Source organism: Nanorana parkeri, unplaced genomic scaffold (genome assembly GCF_000935625.1).
Source record: "Nanorana parkeri isolate BGI_ZX_2015 unplaced genomic scaffold, ASM93562v1 scaffold1414, whole genome shotgun sequence".
In the NCBI taxonomy this organism is placed as follows: Eukaryota; Metazoa; Chordata; class Amphibia; order Anura; family Dicroglossidae; genus Nanorana; species Nanorana parkeri.
The window spans coordinates 46,274-69,880 of NW_017307682.1; the positions used below are offsets into that span (position 1 = coordinate 46,274).

General features: G+C 43.9%; 1 protein-coding gene across 2 annotated transcripts in view; it reads right to left on the bottom strand.

Annotated features, from left to right (window-relative positions):
• ILDR2 (immunoglobulin like domain containing receptor 2) overlaps positions 1–23,607 on the bottom strand; it is a 226,641-nt gene that overhangs the window by 16,760 nt on the left and 186,274 nt on the right. For both annotated transcript variants that reach the window (XM_018569870.1, XM_018569869.1), the window contains exon 4: positions 21,990–22,046. In XM_018569870.1, the coding sequence (XP_018425372.1) occupies positions 21,990–22,046 (57 nt within the window). The remainder of the gene's footprint in view (positions 1–21,989; positions 22,047–23,607) is intronic.

The following is a 23,607-nucleotide window of genomic DNA, read 5'->3' on the forward strand; positions in this document are numbered from 1 at the left end:
ATGAATTAGACAGTGTGGAGTAATTCATCCTCAAAATTTGCAGCAAAAGTGTATCTCCACAGCTCAGCTCCCTTCTCCCAGCAGTGAGCTGATCTCTGATGTAAGCACTGAGCAGGTGTACGGAAAGAGAGGAGAGAGCAGAGTGCTGAGACTGGACTCCAGCGGCTTTACTGCTTCTGTTGTGAACTTTCTGCATGAATGACTCCAGAGTGCCTGAAGCTACAGAGGTCAGCGAGAGATTATTTTAAGGTTGTTTTATTGTTTGCAATGAATATGGTAAAGTTACGCTTTTATGTATTTACATTATTTTCCATGGCGGTTCAGTTGGGCTTCAATTATATGGCCATCCATTACAAACAAATACATGTGGCAGCACTTACATTATAAGTACATCTGCACTTACAGATCTCTTACTCCCCCTGCAAAGTCCTACAAATACCTGTTGATCCCGCCGGTGACGTCCAGCTAATGCAGCTTCCTGTGATGGTGGGGGAACAATGCTGCACTGCTCCTGAATTCAGAGCCACCCTCATTTAGGCTTGTTTGTGCTACAGTGGGATGTGAAAATGCTGCCAGTGGTGTGGCAATCATCATCGTCATTGTTGGTCCACAGCTTGCCAATCAGCACCAGGCCATGCCTAGTCTTGCTTTCTGGATTGACAGCACGGCTTCCCAATGTGAGCTGCAGTGTCTGGGAGGGGGGAGCGTGTGAGACACAAATGAAGGAGGATTTTGCTCAGTCAGGGAAAGAAAAGGTTGTTTCCGGTTTAAGTTTATGAGGCTTGTGCATCGCATAGTAACTGGATTCAGCACTTGCTTAGACTGTCATACAGGGAGGAACCTTTAGTATTTATAAAATTGTCTCCAAATCATTGACAATGCCACCCAGTATATATATTATTATCTCTCCAGTGTTTTGTACATTCATGCAAACAAAGTAAAAGAGGAAGAGAAGGCGGTGATTCAGTAAAAGGCCATTAGAATTCTGGAGTGGGTGGGTTCACTATGGAAACAATTCTTTTCCTATTATGCGCTTCCTATTATTATACTCTTCAGAAAATGATCTCGTCTCAGGATTCCTGTACAGACCACAGATAAGACCCTCTTCACAGGTACTCAGAGTTTGCTGCACCTGATATCACACATGTATCGCGGAGCCGAGTCCCTATAATGCTGCTCTTAGTGTATCCGAGGAGGCTGCAGGATTCTATTGCACAGTCCTAATGTCTTCCAACGCTCTTCTAAAGCTCTTCTGAGATTTCTATTCTGACTTTCTTGTATTGGGTCCACAAAAATAAAAAATATATATATTTAAAGCTTGATTTTTGAATGTATACTTTATGTGTTGCAGCAGATCAAATACAGAGAACAAATCAAAAATCAATGCAGGTCATGGATGGAATATAAATACTCTACAGTGCAGGTCATGGATGGAATATAAAGACTCTATAATGCAGGTCATGGATGGAATATAAAGTATCTATAATGCAGGTCATGGATGGAATATAAAGACTCTACAATATAGGTCATGGATGGAAAATAAAGACTCTACAATGCAGGTCATGGATGGGATATAAAGTATCTACAATACAGGTCATGGATAGAATATAAAGACTCTACAATGGAGGTCATGGATGGAATATAAAGGCTCTACAATACAGGTCATGGATAGAATATAAAGACTCTACGATGCAGGTCATGGATGTAATATAAAGCCTCTACAATGCAGGTCATGGATGGGATATAAAGTATCTACAATACAGGTCATGGATAGAATATAAAGACTCTACGATGCAGGTCATGGATGTAATATAAAGCCTCTACAATGCAGGTCATGGATGGGATATAAAGTATCTACAATACAGGTCATGGATAGAATATAAAGACTCTACGATGCAGGTCATGGATGTAATATAAAGCCTCTACAATGCAGGTCATGGATGGGATATAAAGTATCTACAATACAGGTCATGGATAGAATATAAAGACTCTACGATGCAGGTCATGGATGTAATATAAAGCCTCTACAATGCAGGTCATGGATGGGATATAAAGTATCTACAATACAGGTCATGGATAGAATATAAAGACTCTACGATGCAGGTCATGGATGTAATATAAAGCCTCTACAATGCAGGTCATGGATGGGATATAAAGTATCTACAATACAGGTCATGGATAGAATATAAAGACTCTACGATGCAGGTCATGGATGTAATATAAAGCCTCTACAATGCAGGTCATGGATGGGATATAAAGTATCTACAATACAGGTCATGGATAGAATATAAAGACTCTACGATGCAGGTCATGGATGTAATATAAAGCCTCTACAATGCAGGTCATGGATGGGATATAAAGTATCTACAATACAGGTCATGGATAGAATATAAAGACTCTACGATGCAGGTCATGGATGTAATATAAAGCCTCTACAATGCAGGTCATGGATGGGATATAAAGTATCTACAATACAGGTCATGGATAGAATATAAAGACTCTACGATGCAGGTCATGGATGTAATATAAAGCCTCTACAATGCAGGTCATGGATGGGATATAAAGTATCTACAATACAGGTCATGGATAGAATATAAAGACTCTACGATGCAGGTCATGGATGTAATATAAAGCCTCTACAATGCAGGTCATGGATGGGATATAAAGTATCTACAATACAGGTCATGGATAGAATATAAAGACTCTACGATGCAGGTCATGGATGTAATATAAAGCCTCTACAATGCAGGTCATGGATGGGATATAAAGTATCTACAATACAGGTCATGGATAGAATATAAAGACTCTACGATGCAGGTCATGGATGTAATATAAAGCCTCTACAATGCAGGTCATGGATGGGATATAAAGTATCTACAATACAGGTCATGGATAGAATATAAAGACTCTACGATGCAGGTCATGGATGTAATATAAAGCCTCTACAATGCAGGTCATGGATGGGATATAAAGTATCTACAATACAGGTCATGGATAGAATATAAAGACTCTACGATGCAGGTCATGGATGTAATATAAAGCCTCTACAATGCAGGTCATGGATGGGATATAAAGTATCTACAATACAGGTCATGGATAGAATATAAAGACTCTACGATGCAGGTCATGGATGTAATATAAAGCCTCTACAATGCAGGTCATGGATGGGATATAAAGTATCTACAATACAGGTCATGGATAGAATATAAAGACTCTACGATGCAGGTCATGGATGTAATATAAAGCCTCTACAATGCAGGTCATGGATGGGATATAAAGTATCTACAATACAGGTCATGGATAGAATATAAAGACTCTACGATGCAGGTCATGGATGTAATATAAAGCCTCTACAATGCAGGTCATGGATGGGATATAAAGTATCTACAATACAGGTCATGGATAGAATATAAAGACTCTACGATGCAGGTCATGGATGTAATATAAAGCCTCTACAATGCAGGTCATGGATGGGATATAAAGTATCTACAATACAGGTCATGGATAGAATATAAAGACTCTACGATGCAGGTCATGGATGTAATATAAAGCCTCTACAATGCAGGTCATGGATGGGATATAAAGTATCTACAATACAGGTCATGGATAGAATATAAAGACTCTACGATGCAGGTCATGGATGTAATATAAAGCCTCTACAATGCAGGTCATGGATGGGATATAAAGTATCTACAATACAGGTCATGGATAGAATATAAAGACTCTACGATGCAGGTCATGGATGTAATATAAAGCCTCTACAATGCAGGTCATGGATGGGATATAAAGTATCTACAATACAGGTCATGGATAGAATATAAAGACTCTACGATGCAGGTCATGGATGTAATATAAAGCCTCTACAATGCAGGTCATGGATGGGATATAAAGTATCTACAATACAGGTCATGGATAGAATATAAAGACTCTACGATGCAGGTCATGGATGTAATATAAAGCCTCTACAATGCAGGTCATGGATGGGATATAAAGTATCTACAATACAGGTCATGGATAGAATATAAAGACTCTACGATGCAGGTCATGGATGTAATATAAAGCCTCTACAATGCAGGTCATGGATGGGATATAAAGTATCTACAATACAGGTCATGGATAGAATATAAAGACTCTACGATGCAGGTCATGGATGTAATATAAAGCCTCTACAATGCAGGTCATGGATGGGATATAAAGTATCTACAATACAGGTCATGGATAGAATATAAAGACTCTACGATGCAGGTCATGGATGTAATATAAAGCCTCTACAATGCAGGTCATGGATGGGATATAAAGTATCTACAATACAGGTCATGGATAGAATATAAAGACTCTACGATGCAGGTCATGGATGTAATATAAAGCCTCTACAATGCAGGTCATGGATGGGATATAAAGTATCTACAATACAGGTCATGGATAGAATATAAAGACTCTACGATGCAGGTCATGGATGTAATATAAAGCCTCTACAATGCAGGTCATGGATGGGATATAAAGTATCTACAATACAGGTCATGGATAGAATATAAAGACTCTACAGTGCAGGTCATGGATGGAATATAAAGACTCTCCAATGGAGGTCATGGATGGAATATAAAGACTCTCCAATGTAGAGTCTTTATATTCCATCCATGACCTGCATTGTAGAGTCTTTATATTCCATCCATGACTTGCATTGTAGAGTCTTTATATTCCATCCATGACCTGCATTATAATGTCTTTATATTCCATCCATGACCTGCATTGTAGAGTCTTTATATTCCATCCATGACCTGCATTGTAGAGTCTTTATATTCCACCCATGACCTGTATTGTAGAGTCTTTATATTCCACCCATGACCTGCATTGTAGAGTCTTTATATTCCATCCATGGCCTGTATTGTAGAGTCTTTATATTCCATCCATGGCCTGTATTTATAGAGTCTTTATATTCCATCCATGACCTGCATTGTAGAAACTTTATATTCCATCCATGACCTCTATTGTAGAGTCTTTATATTCCATCCATGGCCTGTATTGTAGAGTCTTTATATTCCATCCATGACCTGCATTGTAGAGTCTTTATATTCCACCCATGACCTCCATTGGAGAGTCTTTATATTACATCCATGACCTGTATTGTAGAGTCTTTATATTCCATCCATGACCTGCATTGTAGAGTCTTTATATTCCATCCATGACTTGCATTGTAGAGTCTTTATATTCCATCCATGACCTGCATTATAATGTCTTTATATTCCATCCATGACCTGCATTGTAGAGTCTTTATATTCCATCCATGACCTGCATTGTAGAGTCTTTATATTCCACCCATGACCTGTATTGTAGAGTCTTTATATTCCATCCATGACTTGCATTGTAGAGTCTTTATATTCCATCCATGGCCTGTATTGTAGAGTCTTTATATTCCATCCATGGCCTGTATTTATAGAGTCTTTATATTCCATCCATGACCTGCATTGTAGAAACTTTATATTCCATCCATGACCTCTATTGTAGAGTCTTTATATTCCATCCATGGCCTGTATTGTAGAGTCTTTATATTCCATCCATGACCTGCATTGTAGAGTCTTTATATTCCACCCATGACCTCCATTGGAGAGTCTTTATATTACATCCATGACCTGTATTGTAGAGTCTTTATATTACATCCATGACCTGCATTGTAGAGTATTTATATTACATCCATGACCTGTGGGTGGAATATAAAGACTCTACAATGCAGGTAATGGATGGAATATAAAGACTCTTAAATACAGGCCATGGATGGAATATAAAGACTCTACAATGGAGGTCATGGATGGAATATAAAGTCTCTACAATGCAGGTCATGGATGGAATATAAAGACTCTACAATGGAGGTCATGGATGGAATATAAAGTCTCTACAATGCAGGTCATGGATGGAATATAAAGACTCTCCAATGGAGGTCAGGGATGGAATATAAAGTCTCTACAATACAGGCCATGGATGGAATATAAAGACTCTACAATACAGGCCATGGATGGAATATAAAGGCTCTACAATACAGGCCATGGATGGAATATAAAGCCTCTACAATACAGGCCATGGATGGAATATAAAGGCTCTACAATACAGGCCATGGATGGAATATAAAGCCTCCACAGTGAATGAATCGGCATTACTGGTATGGAATATGATAACTGAGTCTTCACTTTCTGTAGCACTGAACCGTGCAATGTCGATGGAATACAATATTAAAGGCAAAAAACATTGTTTTTTGCAATAAAGTAAAAAGATAATACTGAAACTCTAGCATTGTGTCTCTTCATTCAAGGTGTATGGTGATGTCAGATCTTCTGCATTTTGTTTTGTGTTATGTGGCCGTTCTCCCACATAACACAAAACAAAATGCAGAAGATCTGACATCACCATACACCTTGGAGTAGGGTATAGAGGTGATATTGTAAAGGGTAGTGAAGGTGAGGAGAGGAGTGAGCAAGGGCGAAGAGTAGAGGGAGTGGTAGGCAGAAATGGGTGAAGGCGAGGTGAGAAGTGGAGAAGTGACACAAGGTCTGTCTGGTTTTCAATGCTGCCTGGGTCCCCACTGAGGAAATCTCTCTTCCTGTTCTGTCTGACACATGTCACCTAGGCAGGAAGTGAGGGGGAATTCTTTCACTTTTCCCCACTCTACTAGAAAATTCATGGTTTTCTCTTTCTCTACAGTAGAACTCCAGACGATATGCAACATTTCCTGAAAAACTACAACCAAAACTTATTTTTTGTCTTTTTTTTTAGTTCCCACTAGAGCAGGGGAGGCTTAAAATATGCATCATTTACATGTACTGTATATGTATCATATCATATACAGGATATCATATACATACATGTATATGTATGTTGGTTTAATTGTTGTCTGTGTCCAGCTGACTAGCTGGAGAGTGTTTTTGGGATTTTTGTATTGCTCTGTGGTCTGTGTTGACCATGTGCACCTTTCTTTGTTTAAGTGAGCCTGGGCTTCTGGTGTGAGGCTGTACCTTTAAAGCCCAACTCCGGGCACAATAACCTTACAAGTGTAAAAACAGTAACTTTTTAGTCAAAAGCACCCCCCACCGCCCCGGTCATGCATGCTTCCTCTTACAAATCTGTTTACATGCCGAGCTTAATACATCTCACTAGATCGCACTTCTGGACAGCTCTAGACCCCAGCGCTGTGGTTGTGTCTCTACCTCCATCTCCTCCTGGCCATTCGCAAAACCAAACCTGGGGTTGTATGTTTTGTGAATGGCATGTGAAGAGGGAGGTAAGAAACACAACCACAGCTCTGGGGTCTACGAGACCAGCAACGCTTCCACCTAGGCAGTCTAGAAGTGACAAAAAGGTGCTCAGGGACGCGTTGTATATGGACGTTGGAAGATTTTCATCAATAATACAACCACTTCCACTGTTTAGGTGGAAGCTACTGGACCACCAAGCAAGATATCTACTGAGGCTTTTTTGGCTGACGTTGGCTGTTTCTTTCCTCTCATGTAGTTCCCCACCTAGACAGGGGGTGCTTCCAATCAGGAAGCTGGGCAGCAATATTTTTTTTTCGGTACTCGCCGATACCAGAAGTCCCATATAGGAAGCTGGGTGGCGTGTAATGACTCGCCACCCGGCTTTCCAATTAGCCGTCTCCATGATCTCTCATCACCAGGTGACGAGAAAGCATGGAGCCAGCTTTCTTGCCAATCAGGAATCCGGGGGGTAGGTAATGACTCGCTGCCTGGCTTCCTGATTGGCCAGCTTTCCGACCAGGAAGCAAATCATTACACGACATCCAGCTTTCTGATTGGCCAGGAAGCTGGCTCCATGCTGCCTCTTCACTTGAAGCTGGGGAGGGCAAGTCATTGCCCGCCCCCCAGCTTCCTGATTGGCCGGGAAGCCAACTCCATGCTCCCTGGTGACGGGAGTAATGAGCCAACTCCATGCTCCCTGGTGACGGGAGTAATGACGCGCCACCCGGCTTCCTGATCCCGGAAGTTCCGGGATAGGCATCGGGAGCATTTGGGCGAGTAGGGGTACTCGCCCAAATACTCGTATCGGCAACGATGCAGATACTAATATCGGTATCAGTGCATCCCTACATATTATATTTCTCAACCTCCAAAGAGAAGAGGACTCTGGAACAAATCAGCCACTGCATGCAACACTTACTATATGAATAGAATTTCATTTGTTTTTATACCTGCTTCTGTGTGTTTAATTGGGACATTTATATTCCTAGCAGAGAGCAGTGCACAGTACGGGGTTATCGGCGAGCTCTCCTTCATATCTCATATGACTGAAGTCTGACGTCAGATGAGCTCCAGAGTCACCGCTGGGAGATAACAAATAAGAGCTCCTGCAAGATAACGCTCTCCATATATAGATTTTACATCACAATATCAGGTCATGTGCACCTGGATGTCACTCTTGTTGAGGTATTCTAGTTCCTTTCCAGTATGTGTGAGGTTTGTTTCTCAGATAAGTACTGCTCAATGGAATTGCATAGTGGGCAATGGCTAGATTTACATCAGCTACAGGCAGAGGCAGAATGTTGCCAGAGATGGTTTCCTACTACAGGCCCAAAGGCAACATCTGGGCAGTCAAGGACTGTCATCTGATTTTGTTTCTGTCCTTATATTTTGCCTTCTCTGGTTTCCTTCCCCCATCAACAAGTTTTCAATTCAAATCTTCAATCTCCAATTTTATTGCATAATTTATTTTAAGCCCAGAGATGTCATTGTCATGTCCTTGTGCGTTTCTCTGCAATGGAGGCAGATTAAGGGTGGTGGGAGGGGCCATTTGGGCGCTGTACATAGCTTCCTGAAAACATCACAGCATTCTGCCTCAGTACTCCTCCTAAGAGCCCTGATACAAGCAGTGGGCTGGATCATGGGAGGAGTTATGCAAATATCAAAATGTCTTGATGGAAGGATGTCAGCCTGGAAAGTGGGTATTTTTCAGGCAGGCTGTATTTGCATGCAGACTTCCCTAGATAATGCCCACATGTGATGCTGAATAAAAGACGTAATATCCAATGAATGAAAGGGGTTAGCCAGGGACAGTCAGGCTGGGGAGGAAAGCGCCAGATGATGCTCGAGGTTCTCCAGCCAGGAAATGAGGCAGGGCTCTGTCGGACTTGCTGTAGCTTCTAATGCACATGGTAAGAAGCTCAATCAGAGGAAGCCATTTTCAGTCCAGGCCTGCTTGTCACTACAGTTCAGGCTGAGGGGGCGGGTCCACTCTGACAGGCGGCACAGTCCCAAATAGCCGCCTCTCACAATCCCGCCCACTGCTTGTTTCTATGCGCCTTCTCCTTTCTCAGCATGTGTCTACAATATGGCGGTCCCTCTTTTCTCTCCTGATGCAAGGTTGTGGCATGTATCCTACTTTATATTACTTCACTAATGCGCAGCCTGCTATATCATACCGTATGTGGATTCATTGATATGGGTATATACTTATTATCTTTTTGTGAAGGGGCGGTCCACAAATGGGGGTTGGAATGTCAGGTTCAATAATGGAGCTCATTTTACTCTTGTATATAAACCGGATCAGATGGTTGTCACCTCCTAGCTCTGATGAAGGGGACACATCCCCGTAACATGTCAGCAGGTAGCCGCATCTCATGGTGTTCCTGTACCTGGATGATGTTATGTACAGTGCATGACTCCATATTGTACATGTGAGTAGTTTTCTTACTCTAGATTATATTTTATCTATTTATAATTAGGGATGCACCGATACTAGTATCGGTATTGGGGCTGACACCGAGTATTGCTTTGATACTTATCCCGATACCGGAACTTCCAGTATCAGGAAGCTGGGCAGCGAGTCATTACACACCACCCAGCTTCCTGATTGGCTCGTCACAAGGGAGCATGGAGCTGGCTTCCCGGCCAATCAGGGAGCGGATTATGATTCGCCGGCCGGCTTTCTGATTGGTAGGGAAGCTGACCAATCGGGAAGCGGGGTGGCGAGTCATTCCCTGGCCCACCAGGCTTCCTGATTGGCCAGAAAGCTGTCTCCATGCATCCTCGTCACATGGTGATGAGAGAGCATGGAGCCGGCTTCTCTTCCTTAATGGGACTTCCGGTATCAGTGTTGGCTATCGGCGAGTACCAAAAAAAAATATCGGTACCTGCACTCGATACCGAAAAAAATGGTATCAGTGCATCCCTATTTATAGTAAACATTTCTGCACGACAAGAAGGTGCGGTCTCCTTCTGTGTGTTATTTTGCATGTACCATGAGGACATTTTCCAGTGGCCTAGAGGACAGCAGCCCTCCTGTGTGTTGGTCATCTTCAAAGATCGCTAGAGGCAATTCATCAATGGTTTGCTGAGCGCTGGAAGAGTGAGATTGTCCTTCCTCTTTCATTCTGCTGCATGTTTTAAGGTTTGGCGAAGCACATTTAGTGAAGTGACACTGAGGGGGTTTTCTTATGCACCCAGAGCATGTCATTCCATGTGTTTTGTCTCGGCAGCACATGACAGGAAGTGAGGCCTCATTAGCGCTGAGCAGCAGTTGTCAAACGTTGTGCGTCTATGGGTAAAACACGGCAGATCTCTCCCACAAGCGGCGGTAGTTAATGAACACAATGGCGGGTGTGCTGTGCCACTGTGAAAGCTGTTATTAGCTCAACAACTGCTTTGAGATTCAGGTTCATTCATGTTACACAAATCTTCTCCTGCCCTACTTTACAATCATTATAATTAGTCTCCGCCATCTGCTTTTGTGGAAGGAAAACGGACATTAGTGTCAGGACGGGCTGTCAGTAGCGCCAAGGGTCAGCCTCTCGTATTCGTATTCCAAGTGTAAAGCTGGTCACATACTGGTAGGTTTTTGTATGAATGTTCATATGAAAATTCTGCTCAGAACATTCAATAATGCCATCAGAGACTTGACAAAAGTCCTTTCAAACTTTATTTTGTTTTAACATTCGACTTTGGATTAAATTAAGTTTTCCGAACACAAACCTCATTCACTGTTAGAATTTTGCTTCTTGGAAAAAAATTCTCCATCCCGCTCCTTTGATTTTATTCCGTCACTATGTTCAAATACATACTGTATCAGTAAAAAATAAGTCATGGCTACACCCCAGAGCGTCTATACAAAATGCACCCATCCGGGACGGATACTTGTTGGAGGGGCTGTGGCGAAATTGGTACCTACCTGCATACATGGCGGTCTTGTCCTATTCTTCAATCATTCTGGACTCAAGTGGTTGCTAATATTAAACTTATCACTAACACCTTCATACCCATGGACCCATCGGTATGGTGTATTTACCTTTGCTGCTGCCCTAGGCAAGGCAGCAACGCCGCCCTCCCCCCCTCCCTGGACTAACCGGCCGATTCATGGACAGCATTGCCCCTCCCCCCACCTTGTTTGCCTCGTGGCAGATACGCCCTGTATGCCTTCTCCACGTCACGGATACCCCACTGTCGGTCTATAAAAGATCACCGATCCCTTCGTTCCTTAAAGGAGAACTATGAGATGAGTGATTTCCACTCACCTCATAGTTCTAAGCCGACCTGTGACAATGAGACTGTCACAGGTCGGCTCAGTAGATCGGGAGGTGAGGGAACACATACCGGGTTCCCTCACCTCTCGATCCTGTCACGGCTCTCTGCCGTGACAGGGGGAGGGGCTGGATTCCCCCCTCCCCGCTCCGATCCGCCAGCGCTGACTGGCGGAACGGACGGGGGAGGGGGCGGGTACAGCTGGCTCTGCCTCTAGATAGGCAGAGCCAGCTGTCACTCACGCAGCTGGGCGGATCCCGTCATCTACGTCGGGATCCGCTCCAGGTGCGGCGTCTCAGTATACCGCGAGCTGTAGCTCGCGGTATACTGAGCTTAGGGTGACGGGAGGACGCTAGTTTGTGTCCTCCCGTTACCCTAAGGAGAACTATGGGGAAAAACACGGACCCCATAGTTCTCCTTTAATGCTGCCAAGACCCTAATTCTGCTACACTGGAACAAGTCAACTATTCCGACCATTTGGGACTGGCTTCATAAAGTTGAATACTACAGAATAATGGAAGAACTGACATCTATTAAATATGATCAATATGAGTAAATCGAAATCAAATGGCAACCATGGGTACTGTTCAAACAAATAACGAACACTCCAGAGGCACCCCAATAATTGTCCTGAATAGGAATACTGGCACCTGTACTTAAATACCACCACTACGACCACCCCTACAATTACCTGGGAAGATCAAGAGTTTGTTCTTCCTAGCCCCTCCTTCATCTCCTCTGAAGATTGATGAATGTGTTAAATTTGCATACTGTTTATACAATCGATCGAGGTTCGGCACTGTACCAATTGAGCCCTCTCTTTTATGGAGTACCGTTCTGTGTCAATGTGAAATTTCTTGATATAAAAATGTTTTATGAACCTATTGTGCCTACTTTACCTGTAAACATCCGTTTATCTGTATATATTCATATGCCATTTGACTGAACATTTGTTACTTTCTTTTAAATCAATAAAAAAAGTGAATAAGAAAAAAAAATAAGTCAAGGCAGCTGGACTTGCGAACTGAGGAAGCTAGTCAGACTGCTACAATTGCTAAAACCATCTTGCTGAACGGAACAGTCGAAAAGATTTGCCCTCCCACGTCTTAAATTGTCTCAGAAATTCAAGAAACCAGTGGAGAGCAATCAAAATCATCGTCATGCCAGACGAAAAGGTGTTTAGACCACTTTCCACCCCAATTTCTATCAACTGATTCCTCATAATCAGGAAAGACTGAAAGTAAGGGTTTTAGGATGTGTTCACATCAGAAGCGTTCGGGCTGAGCTGGCCAATTTTTTCCAGCGCAGTCCCACTGCAAGACAAGGCAATTTGCCTTTTCATGGATGGGCTCACTTCTCACCTAAAAAAGTACAACATGCAACGTGGTGCAACTGCCTCATACCATGCTGTGCCCATAGTACTTAAAGAAATAAAGTTCTAAAAATAAAGAAAGTAAACAATGTGCCGGGATTAGCTCATTAGCACTGTGCCGGAAACCCGCACACCGGCAAGCTGTGCATTTTAGCGCAGTGGCTGGTGTGAATGAGCCCTTAGGATGTTATGGTTTGTTCATTGCCGTGCAATTGTTCTGTAAGAGACTTACCCGTGATCGTTCCGTGACCGCGATACGGGATCGCGCACGCTCACGGGATCGCGCACGCTCACGGCGCGTCCCAGCTCCTCCTTTCCGCGCACAAGCCTCTTAAGCCGCGGCTAGACGAATCTTCGGCGTCCAACTGTTGGTGACAGTGCACGCTGAAGATTCGCTTCCCTGCATCCGCAGACCGACCGAGGGACTGTGTACCCGAACCCCAAAGCCACTAACTTACCATCTCCGAGTAGTGAGGGAGGGACCGACCCTGCAAGACACCTACAGCACTGAACCGCAAGTAAACAGGTTACAGGAGGCACAGCTTGCCTCCCTGCTGCAATTACCACTGCATTTTGCAATTTAACCAGTCTGTGAAAGCCTTGCTCATAAGAACTGCCAGTAACTGTGTTGTAAGGGGCAAATTTCCTATGCATAAAAGGGAGTTCGCTTACAAAACGTGGATGAATGTATTGTCTTGCTATAGTGTGGAGAGTGTTGCCTTGCTACAGGAAAGAGAAGAGTTGTACTCAGTCATTCCTTATATCCAGTAGCCTTTTCCCACACCTCAGAAGTACTTGAACTGTATTACTCACCTGCTAAATCCATAAACCACTTGGCGTTACATTGGGGCATATTACAGCAGATAACACTCCTAACCTATTCGTGACGTTTCAAAACCTTTAACCCCCCTCAACGGTTTATATGATGTTACCGGTCTCATACACATCTCTAAGTTGCTGAGAGAGTACACAAGAGACCGCCTACTGACAAAACCGCACTCCTACCACATCTCCACAGTTGTGATCCCAGGCTTGCCTGCAGGGGTATTACATGTTCTTTCCAATCACAAAATAAGGTCTTTCAAAATCTCTACATGTTGATGGTCAGCCTAAGGGGGCAAACAGCCTGGCGAGTGCTGAACAAAGAAAAACACTAAACAGCATGAATGAGGGAATCTCCCCCCACCCCACCCCCACTATGCCATTGCTTTCTGACAGCGACAGCCAATCAGCTGTATTCATTGTGCGCCCCAGAATTTCCAGACCAGTTGCTTTACTAATAGTCAATTGAAAAAAAATCAATTTTTTTAAAACGGTGGGGCTAAGGGGTGGTATGGGTCCCAAAGGGGCCACACACAGGTTACATTTTGAGTCAGCATGGCCCAGCCAAACTTTGACCAGTGTATGGCCAGGCTTAGGGCTCTGATTAGGTTTAAGGGCAGGCAAAGCGATAGGTATTATGTTTAGGGTTAGAGAGTTAGCGTTAGAATTTGAATTAGGGTTAGGTATTAGGTTTCGGATTAGGGTTAGAATGTGGGTTAGGGTAAAGGCCAGGTATAAAGTTTAGGCTTAGGGGGTTAATATTCATTTTAGGATTAGGTTGTTAGAGCTAAAGTTTGGGTTAGGGCAAGGGATAGGTATTAGGTTAAGGGTTAGAGTTCAGGTAATGGTTAGAGTTAGAATGTGGGTTAGGGTAAAGGCAAGGTTTAAAGTTTAGGCTTAGGGGGTTAGGGTAGGGGGTAGATATTAATGTTAGGGAGTTAGAGTTAAAACTTAAGTTAGGGTAAGGGCTAGGTAATTAGGGTTAGGGGGTTACGGTTAGAATTTGGATTAGTATTAGGGTAAAGGCTATATTATAAATTTACAGTTAGGGTAAGAATTTGAGTTAGGGTAAGGGCTCGGTATTTGGTTTAGGGGGTTGGGGTTAGAATTTGGGTTAGGGCGCGGGACAGGTATTCAGTTTAGCGTTAAGGTAAGAAATTGGTTTAGGGTAAGAGCTAGGCATTAGGTTTAGGGGGCTAGGGTTAGAATTTGGGTTAGGGTAAGGGCTAGGTATTAAGTTTATGGTTAGGGGGTTATAGTTAGAATTTGGCATAGCATTAGGGTAAAGACTTATAAATTTACAGTTAGGTTAAGAGTTTGAGTTAGGGTAAGGGCTAGTTATTTGATTTGGGGGGGGTTAGGGTTAGAATTTGGGTAAGGGCAAGGGACATGTATTTAGTTTAGGGTTAGGGTAAGAATTTGGTTAAGGTTGGTTGAATTAGGTGTAAAGTAACGCTGATAGGGAGATAGCACTGTTTTACACACACATATATATATATATATATATATATATATATATACACACACAAAATCGTTAGCTGCAGCTCTAAGTATATGTACATAGAAATACATTGTAAATGAATGCAGATGAAGTGCTAAGGGGAACCGGGAGGACAGGATATCACTAATGGATCCCGCTGAATAAGTAAATGAATCCGAGTCACAAAGGCCATTAGTAAGCGGCAGGATAAGAGTGTGAAGAGATGTCAGACTAATAAGAGGATGAAATGGTGAGTACAATGGAGGAGAGACGCAGGTTACTCTGGTAACACATGAATAGGGTAGGTGACAGGCTTTTACTTGAGTGGTATGTTTGCAGGGGCCGCTTGAAGCACTTCTATGGCCATACAGATATTTTTAGTCATTTCACAGCAATACGTGTTAACATCATTAGTCCCTATTTGCGAGTTACAGTAGATGTAAGCCCGATACATTTGCTAAATCATCATATATAATGAACAATTGCCTTTTTTGAAATACTTGTTTTCATTTTTCCGTTCTTTGTTGCATAAATATTGTGGCATTAGCTTACTGAAGCAATGCCACAGCGAACGCGTGGCGTAATCTAAAGGCGGTACAGTGAAATATTTATCTATTAGATATTAGAGTGTGTGACTTTTTTATGGCCAGGCAGCATGTTTGATAAATAAAAATATTCCCTCCAAAAAGCAATCCCAAGGTTGCAACAATTTTGTGGGATCAGGGATGCCCTCTTACCTGGGGTCCGGCAGGCATGGTGGAGATTGTAGGGTTCTTCTTGGGGCTGATTTGGTGTCCGGCGGGTTGCGGATGTGCACATGCGTGTGACGTGCGCGCACACATCAGCAAAAAGTTTCCCAGCACACTCACCAGCCAGCATGCAAAAAAACTTGTCTCACCGCTAAGGTTACAAACCTACACCCAATTTGATCTTTTGCCACATGTGCTCCAAGATGGAGACTCTCATAGTTTAGAGTTAGGAGCGCACTACACCGAGGTGCCTTGGCGCGGCTTTCACATTTTCTGTACAAGACGTGTATCTTAACCTCTGTTTTTAACCTTAGCGGTGAGACAAGTTTTTTTGCATGCTGGCTGGTGAGTGTGCTGGGAAACTTTTTGCTGTTGTACTATATTAAGCCCTTGCATGTGCACCTTGCTGTACAGCTGATAACAAATTGATGAGTGCGTTTGCCATTTGTTTTGCGTGCGCGCACACATGACGCTGCCGTGGCCTATTAGTCGCCTCGGGTGCTGATCATTGCCAGGTAGGGCCTTGCAAGCATGTCTTCTCTACAAGCCATCCCATTGGTTCCCAGGAAGCTGTGGCTTCCTTGTCCAGACAACGGGGGTGTCTCTGGCCCTGCTGGGTTTAAATTCCAGCCAGAGCCAAGACTTGTTGCTGAGTTATTCTGCCATTCCCAAAGCAGCTACGAAGCCTCATTTCCTGTTTCCTGCCTTCCTTCCCCGCTATTTGTATCTCCTGGTTATGGATAGTGATGGGCTCGGGCGTGTTCGCAAGCACCTCGTGCCGAGCCCGCTAGGAAGGCCTCAGCGAGCAAGGCCAATCACAGGCACTGAGACATGTTCCCGGTCCGCAGCTGCAGAGATCGTGAAATGTCTCAGTGCCTGTGATTGGCCCTGCGTGCTGACAGCTTCCCGGCGGGCTCGGCACGAGTCGCTTGCGAACACGCCCGAGCCCATCACTAGTTATGGACCCCTGGCTTGTCTCCCCTTTTATGATACTCGCAGCCTGCCTCGACCCGGACTGTACTCTGACAACGCATTTTGGATCATCCTATCTTGTACCTCAGCCTGGACTCTTCTTCTGGTATTGTTCCCTGCTATTGGGTTCCACTCCAACAAACTGGGGGACTTCGCTCCCTCCCTAACAAACAATGATGTCCGATGATCTGGATGACATTTGCGATCACCGTACAAGCATCAAATGCTAAAATAAAACACATATGATCACTTGGAGCGTTAACATTCCTATAGGTTGCATAAAAGTTGCACTAATGTGATACAATTTCAATCAGCCAACTTTGTTGATTATATTTGGCGGTAAATACTGCATATGGCTGTGCGCACATTCTGTAGGTGTTGCGTTGGGAAAAGTGACAGGAAAATGTTTTTTTTTTTAATTATTTTTCTATTTATTCACAAATAAATAAAAGTATATTTATCCCAGTGTGCTACCAAATGAAAGCCCCATGTGTTTTTATAATATGTAAGGGCGGACTAGAAAACCTAAAGAGCATATTGTACGGAACCGAGACAAACGCTTTGAGACTCATAGGGAATTAGGGAGAAAAGGGCCTGGGGACTCAAGTGGTTAAAGAACACTGCGGATTTAAAAATGAATTTTGGAATAACATAAACACATTAACACTTGCATAAGAGGTTTTAGTGGTTGGATTTCCGTGTACTCTAACTAGGATTCTGACTGAGAAAATTAAGCCTTTCAATTGTGGGCAGAGAAACAACTAACTCTGTTTAAGTGCTAATGCAGGTTGCAATGCTTTTAAAAGTTCTTTTTTGGTGAAAGGGACTTTGCATGTCGTCACTGTGACCATGCGGATTTCCATTAGGGCTTGGAATTTGACAAAAAAAGAAACAGGGAGTTATTCACTAAAGGGTGAAGGGTTCGGAGAAGGGGACAATCTAGGACAACAAATGCTGAACTGGAAAGTGAGCTGAATTGGAGAATTTTTCCAGTTCACCTATGCTGTCCTAGATTGTCCCCTTCTCCGGCCTTCTCCAAACTCTTCACTCTTTTGTGAATAGCCCCTTTAATATTTCACTGCATTGATATCTCCCTCAAGCGCCACTTTGGCTGAATCCAAATTCCCGACCCTGCCCTCTGGGCTAGTAGTAGGGATGCACCGATATATCAGCCACCGAAACATATCGGGCGAAAATGGCACTTTTGGCAAAATGCCCAAAGTACAATTTCCTGGCCGATACAGCGGTGCATTTGTTCTTTCTCTACTCCCCGCTGGGCGCTGCTCTGTGTCCCAGCGGGGAGGAGAAAAACTGTCACAGGCGACCGAGCGCAGCGGGAGGAGAGCGCTGTGAGCGGCCGGCGTCTTTCCTTCCACATTGCTCAGCCTCCTGTCACAGATCAGAGGAGAGCGGTGTGTTGGGCGGAGACAGCCAGCGCTGTCACAGGAGGCCGAGCTCTCCTCTCCGCACCGCTAGCTCAGCCTCCTGTGACAGCGTGTCAGGATGGAGAGCGGGTACAAGCAGTCAGTGATCGCTGAGTGTTTGTAAATAATTGAGGACCGAGTATGGTTATTACCGTATTTTTCGCTCCATAAGACGCACTTTTTTCCCCCCAAAAGGAGGGGGAAAAAGTGCCTGCGTCTTATGGAGCGAATCCCGACGCCCGAGACATGCAGTTTCGGGCGCCGGGCGAGTAGTAGGAGCCACTGCTTGTTTAACACGAGTGATCTAACGAGATCACTCGTATTAAAGCCGAGCAGCGGCGATCGAGTTCAGCAGCAGGAGCCACTGCTCGTTCAATACGAGTGATCTAATGAGATCACTCGTATTAAAACCGAGCAGCGGCGACGATCGAGATAACCATAGAGCAGACGAAGAATAGACGTTCAAAAAGTTTATAAAAAAATATATAAAAATTAAATATTTTTAAAAAGTTTGAAAAAGATAGAATAAAAAACATTTTCGCTTTCGGCCTGACATCTTTATTCATTTTGGTTTTTACATTTTCATTTTGGTGCACCTCTAGCTAGTAGGGGTATTAAATGTCTAGCTCATATTGTGCAGGGCCATGTCTGTCAAAGGGGATAATCCCTTATTGGGGCAATGGAAGGTTTTGGTCTCGCTAAGGTTGAGAACCAATGATGTAGAGAGCATCCATGCCCCGTATCAGCCAACTCCTTTCATGAATATTTTATACCTCAGCAAGAATGATGAAGTAGCCTGTAATGAAATGTAAAAATACATAGTATACATTATTAAATGTCTATGAATTCATCGCATGCATTATTGAAAGTGTATTTCTTTGCCGGAACTGACAGAATTAATCTGAACTGCGACACGCAAGAGATGGAGATGAGATGAAAAAAAATCATTGTTGTCATTCTAATCTTTTATTTAAAATGTGAGGACATTGGATGAGCCAGGGAGGGGACAGTTCACTGCTGGAGAGGCTTTTAACCCTTTTACTGCCATGGGCATAAGGGTTATGTCAGAACAGAACTACATGCAGCAGGCTGGCTCAGTAGCCCTTGCATTGGTGGTCTTCCTTTAGGCTAAGCGACCATGAGATCATAGCAGGGTGCTCCCCCAGCACCTAATTATTCATGAATAGCTGTGATCAGTGGCTGACAAGCCACTGATCACCACCATTCACTATAAATGTGAGTGTCAAATACTTAGATTCAAATTTGATTTGGCTTAAAAGGAATAATAGAATGGGCCCATGTATATATAGATTTTAAACCAGACCTCGTGCTGATGAATGCATGGAGCTTTGCAATAGACAAGACATCCTTGTGCTTTGTCCTTGAAATCTGAAGCTATGTCAGAATTTGAAGAGAACTGTAAGAGTTAGCAGCTGTTCAAACATGTCAGGTCAAGCCGTATAAAGAAAGTATAGGAGTCGTGACGTCAGAAATGAGTTTAGAATAGTACAAAGTATATGACCTTATAGGATTAGCCAATAGTTAACGTCGATTTTGGAATATAAGGGAGAGCACACACACAGAAGACGACTCCACACAGAAGAGACGCGCCCCATTTGAAGAAAAGACTTAGTTGTTTCACCTGCTAAGACTATTTTTGGCTGAAACCGACTCAAGCCTGAGAGACAAGCAGACCAGGTGATATACTTTTAAGCTCAACATTAACTAAGAACTATATACTTTGAATTATCCATTTGTATATTACACTTTTGCTATATCATTGTATGCTGTTGGCTTTATTCTATACAATTAAAGTTTTTCATTCAACAACTGGACATTCTTTGATGAAGATTCTAATCACCTTATGACGCTTAAATCGTAAGTGTCATTATTTTCTAACAGTGAGCTCCTGCCCTGGTAGGGGGAGGTGCACACATTACTGGGGAAGGGGGTGGCAGGTGTTGGTGGTGCACGTTACCGGGTGGAGGGGTGCACAGTACCTCTGGCGTCCCACCCAGCTCAGACATCACTGGTTGCCAGGAGCTGGACAGGATGCCAGCCAGAACATCCTGCTCAACTCCTGGCAACCAGTGATGTAAGTGAGCTGGGTGGGACGCCCAGGTAGCCTAGAGATCTTAGCAACCTGGAACGCTCTGGCCAGAAAGGGGGTGCCAGGCACACCTGCCCCCACGTGACCCAATGAAATGCTGCCTGAGGCAACCACCTCAGGCTGCCTCATTACAGGGACAGCCGTGGTTACACTTGGCATAGACATCTCAATGACAGAACCTTGATTCTTCCAGCCAATCTCTACCATTCCCCCTGAGATAACACACACACGTGGATGTACACTGGGGCGGAAACAAAGACAGGACTCGAAGGGCCGACTATTCAAAGGCTTTATAAGAGTAGGAAATATGCAAAATCTGGTAAAGTGCTGTATACATTTGTGTTGTCCTAGTTATAAATATATTACACGCCTTATTTTTCTTTTCTGATTTCAAGCATCTTATTCAAGTTGATCTGACAGCCGGGAGAGAATGTTGTGTACAAACAGCTTTTCCATGGTGACCACTCTGACTGGCTGTCAGAGTAATCACATGACCAGGAACTATGCTGATTGGCTCTGCTACGGTGCCCCAGCTGTCTAGTGATGCCATGATGATAAGCCGCAGGTGCCCACTTGGAAGAAATACAACTAAACAGCAGTGAGTTATATAAAAGTCCTCCTGATGTGCAGAGAATCAAAGACGATTTACAATAACTAAACACAAATCTTTTTTATTATTATTTTGGATACAACACTTGTCGGGTTTTTTTTTTTGCTATTGGGGAAATTTCTCCAAACTAAAAGAAAAATGCCCTTTTGGACAGCTGTCATCGGAAAATGTCCCCTCTATTCCTGTTCTGGTGACGGTGTATCGGATTTTCCGTTACTTTCAATCCCAGTGAAAATATTCACCAGGAAAACATTACATTTAAAATACATTTAACATATATATATATATATATATATATAAGCTATTAGCATGGCATTCTCGCCACTAGGTGGACCTGACGAGCATAGGAAATTTTGATGCTCCTTGGCTCGCTCCATCTAGTGGCAGGAATGGTGTGGAAACCGCATTCACCCAGCTCTACACTGGGCCAGCGATGGGCAACTCTGGCCCTCCAGCTGTGCTTTAACTACAAATCCCAACATGCCTCTCATACCTGTGACTGTCAGTCTTGCAATGCCTCATGGTATTTGTAGTTCCACAAACATACTCTATCCAAAAAAATACGAGTTTTGGCTGGAGATACACTTTCTGACCTAGTTTCTGTAACCGCTGACAGCGCAGAGCTCAGACTTCCGCAGCCAGACATGTTATTTCATGATTCATTACTGTGCTGAGAACGTAATCACCAGCCAATTAATTCCCGGAGGGACGTGTGTGACCCGGGGTGTGTCTGGCACCGACAATTATCTGCCGTGACTGTGCACTTGTTCAGGCGTGGGGTGCCAGAGCCGGGTCCCCACAAGCCAGCGCCGAGCAGACGCCCCTTACTTCCACATGTACAATGAAAGGAAAGCTGACCTGGTGGACACAGATGGAAGAGACAGATGGATGAGGGAGAGGTCTGTGGACACACAAAGAAGGAGACATTGGGTACCTGGCATAATTTCCACTTCAAAACTGGGCAAGAGATCAGCCAGCACCCCAGTCTTGCCTGGAAGAGAGAGAAGAGAGAGGGAAGAAAGAGAAGGTTAGCAGTCAGAAATCACATGGAGAAGACAGATCATTGCAGTGATTTATCAGGACAGAGGCAAGACGTATGTGATATAAGCTGCAGGCAGATATTAAAGACAGATTAATACAGCGCCGTATTCAATAATACCTCAAGGAATGAGTACCTCAGATGCAAGTGTAAGTAAGACAAGACACAGAGAGCGCCTCCATCGCGTAAAAACTTTTGAATTAAACAAATAAAAACTGGTGAAATAGTACTCACAAAGGTCGAGTAAAAACAGGCATGTAAGGGCCTCCCCGGTAATAGATGATTTACGCGTTTCTGAGGTCACGTCTCCTTCTTCAGAACCAATTTGGAGTTCGAAAAAAACCACGCGGATTGCCAAGCGCTGACACACCGTCTCACCGCCAAGCGCCTACCTCAGTCGACCAATTTGGAGTTCGAAAAAAAATCTGTGTCAGCGGCTGGCTGTCCTCTTCGGGGCTCTGATCACTAGCAGACACTCCGGTTCGGGGGAGCAGAGCTCTTCTCTTCCATGTCACAGAAATGTCAGTGGCAGCCCAGCCGCGGGGCACCCAGACACTTTCCATTACCAACCAATTACCATTTCTGCCACCGACATTTCTGTGACACGGAAGAGAAGGGCTCTGCTCCCCCGAACCGGAGTGTCTGCTAGTGATCAGAGCCCCGAAGAGGACAGCCAGCCGCTGACACAGATTTTTTTCGAACTCCAAATTGGTCGGCTGAGGTAGGCGACACCGTGACCGCTTGGCAATCCGCGTGGTTTCGTGCACGATTGGCGCATGTCACGGATTTCGCAGGTGTGAACCTAGCCTCAGGATGGCGCAAGTGCTTCTTTTTGGGTTTCTCTTCCACATGTCATTCATCACTCTCCATCCCTTATTATGTATTCATTACAAATATTTATATAGCGCCGGCAATTTACACAGTACCTTACAAAAAACAGTTGTGGATGAAGTAAGGAGGGAGGGTTCTAATCCTTGTCACTTTTCCTATTGGGGAGATTTCCCTTCACTTCCTGTCCGATGCTGCAACAGGAAGTTAGAGGAAATCCCAACAAGGTGTCCCCATTGGAAGATTCCCCATCTATTCCTGAACAGGTGACAACCCAAAATTTGGGATTGTCTTTCACTGATAATGGACACCAGGACAAATTCAGAGGGTGAATCTTCCTTACGGGGACACAGACAACAATAAAAACCTGACAGGAGGTCTAATCCCTCTCCACTCTATACAAAAATTTTTAAGTTTCAGCTTCAGTTGCACTTTAAGATATTCTCTCAGACGAAGGTAGGATCAGGACATAGGTAATAGTGATGGGTTCGGGCGTGTTCGCAGCTCCACGTGCCGAGCCCGCCAGGAAGCTGACAGCGCCAATCACAGGCACGGAGAATTTCCCGATCTCTGCACCTGCGGACCGGGATAATGTCTCAGTACCTGTGATTGGCGCTGCGGCGCTGCCAGCTTCCTGGCGGGCTCGGCACGTGGAGCTGCGAACACGCCCGAGCCCATCACTAAT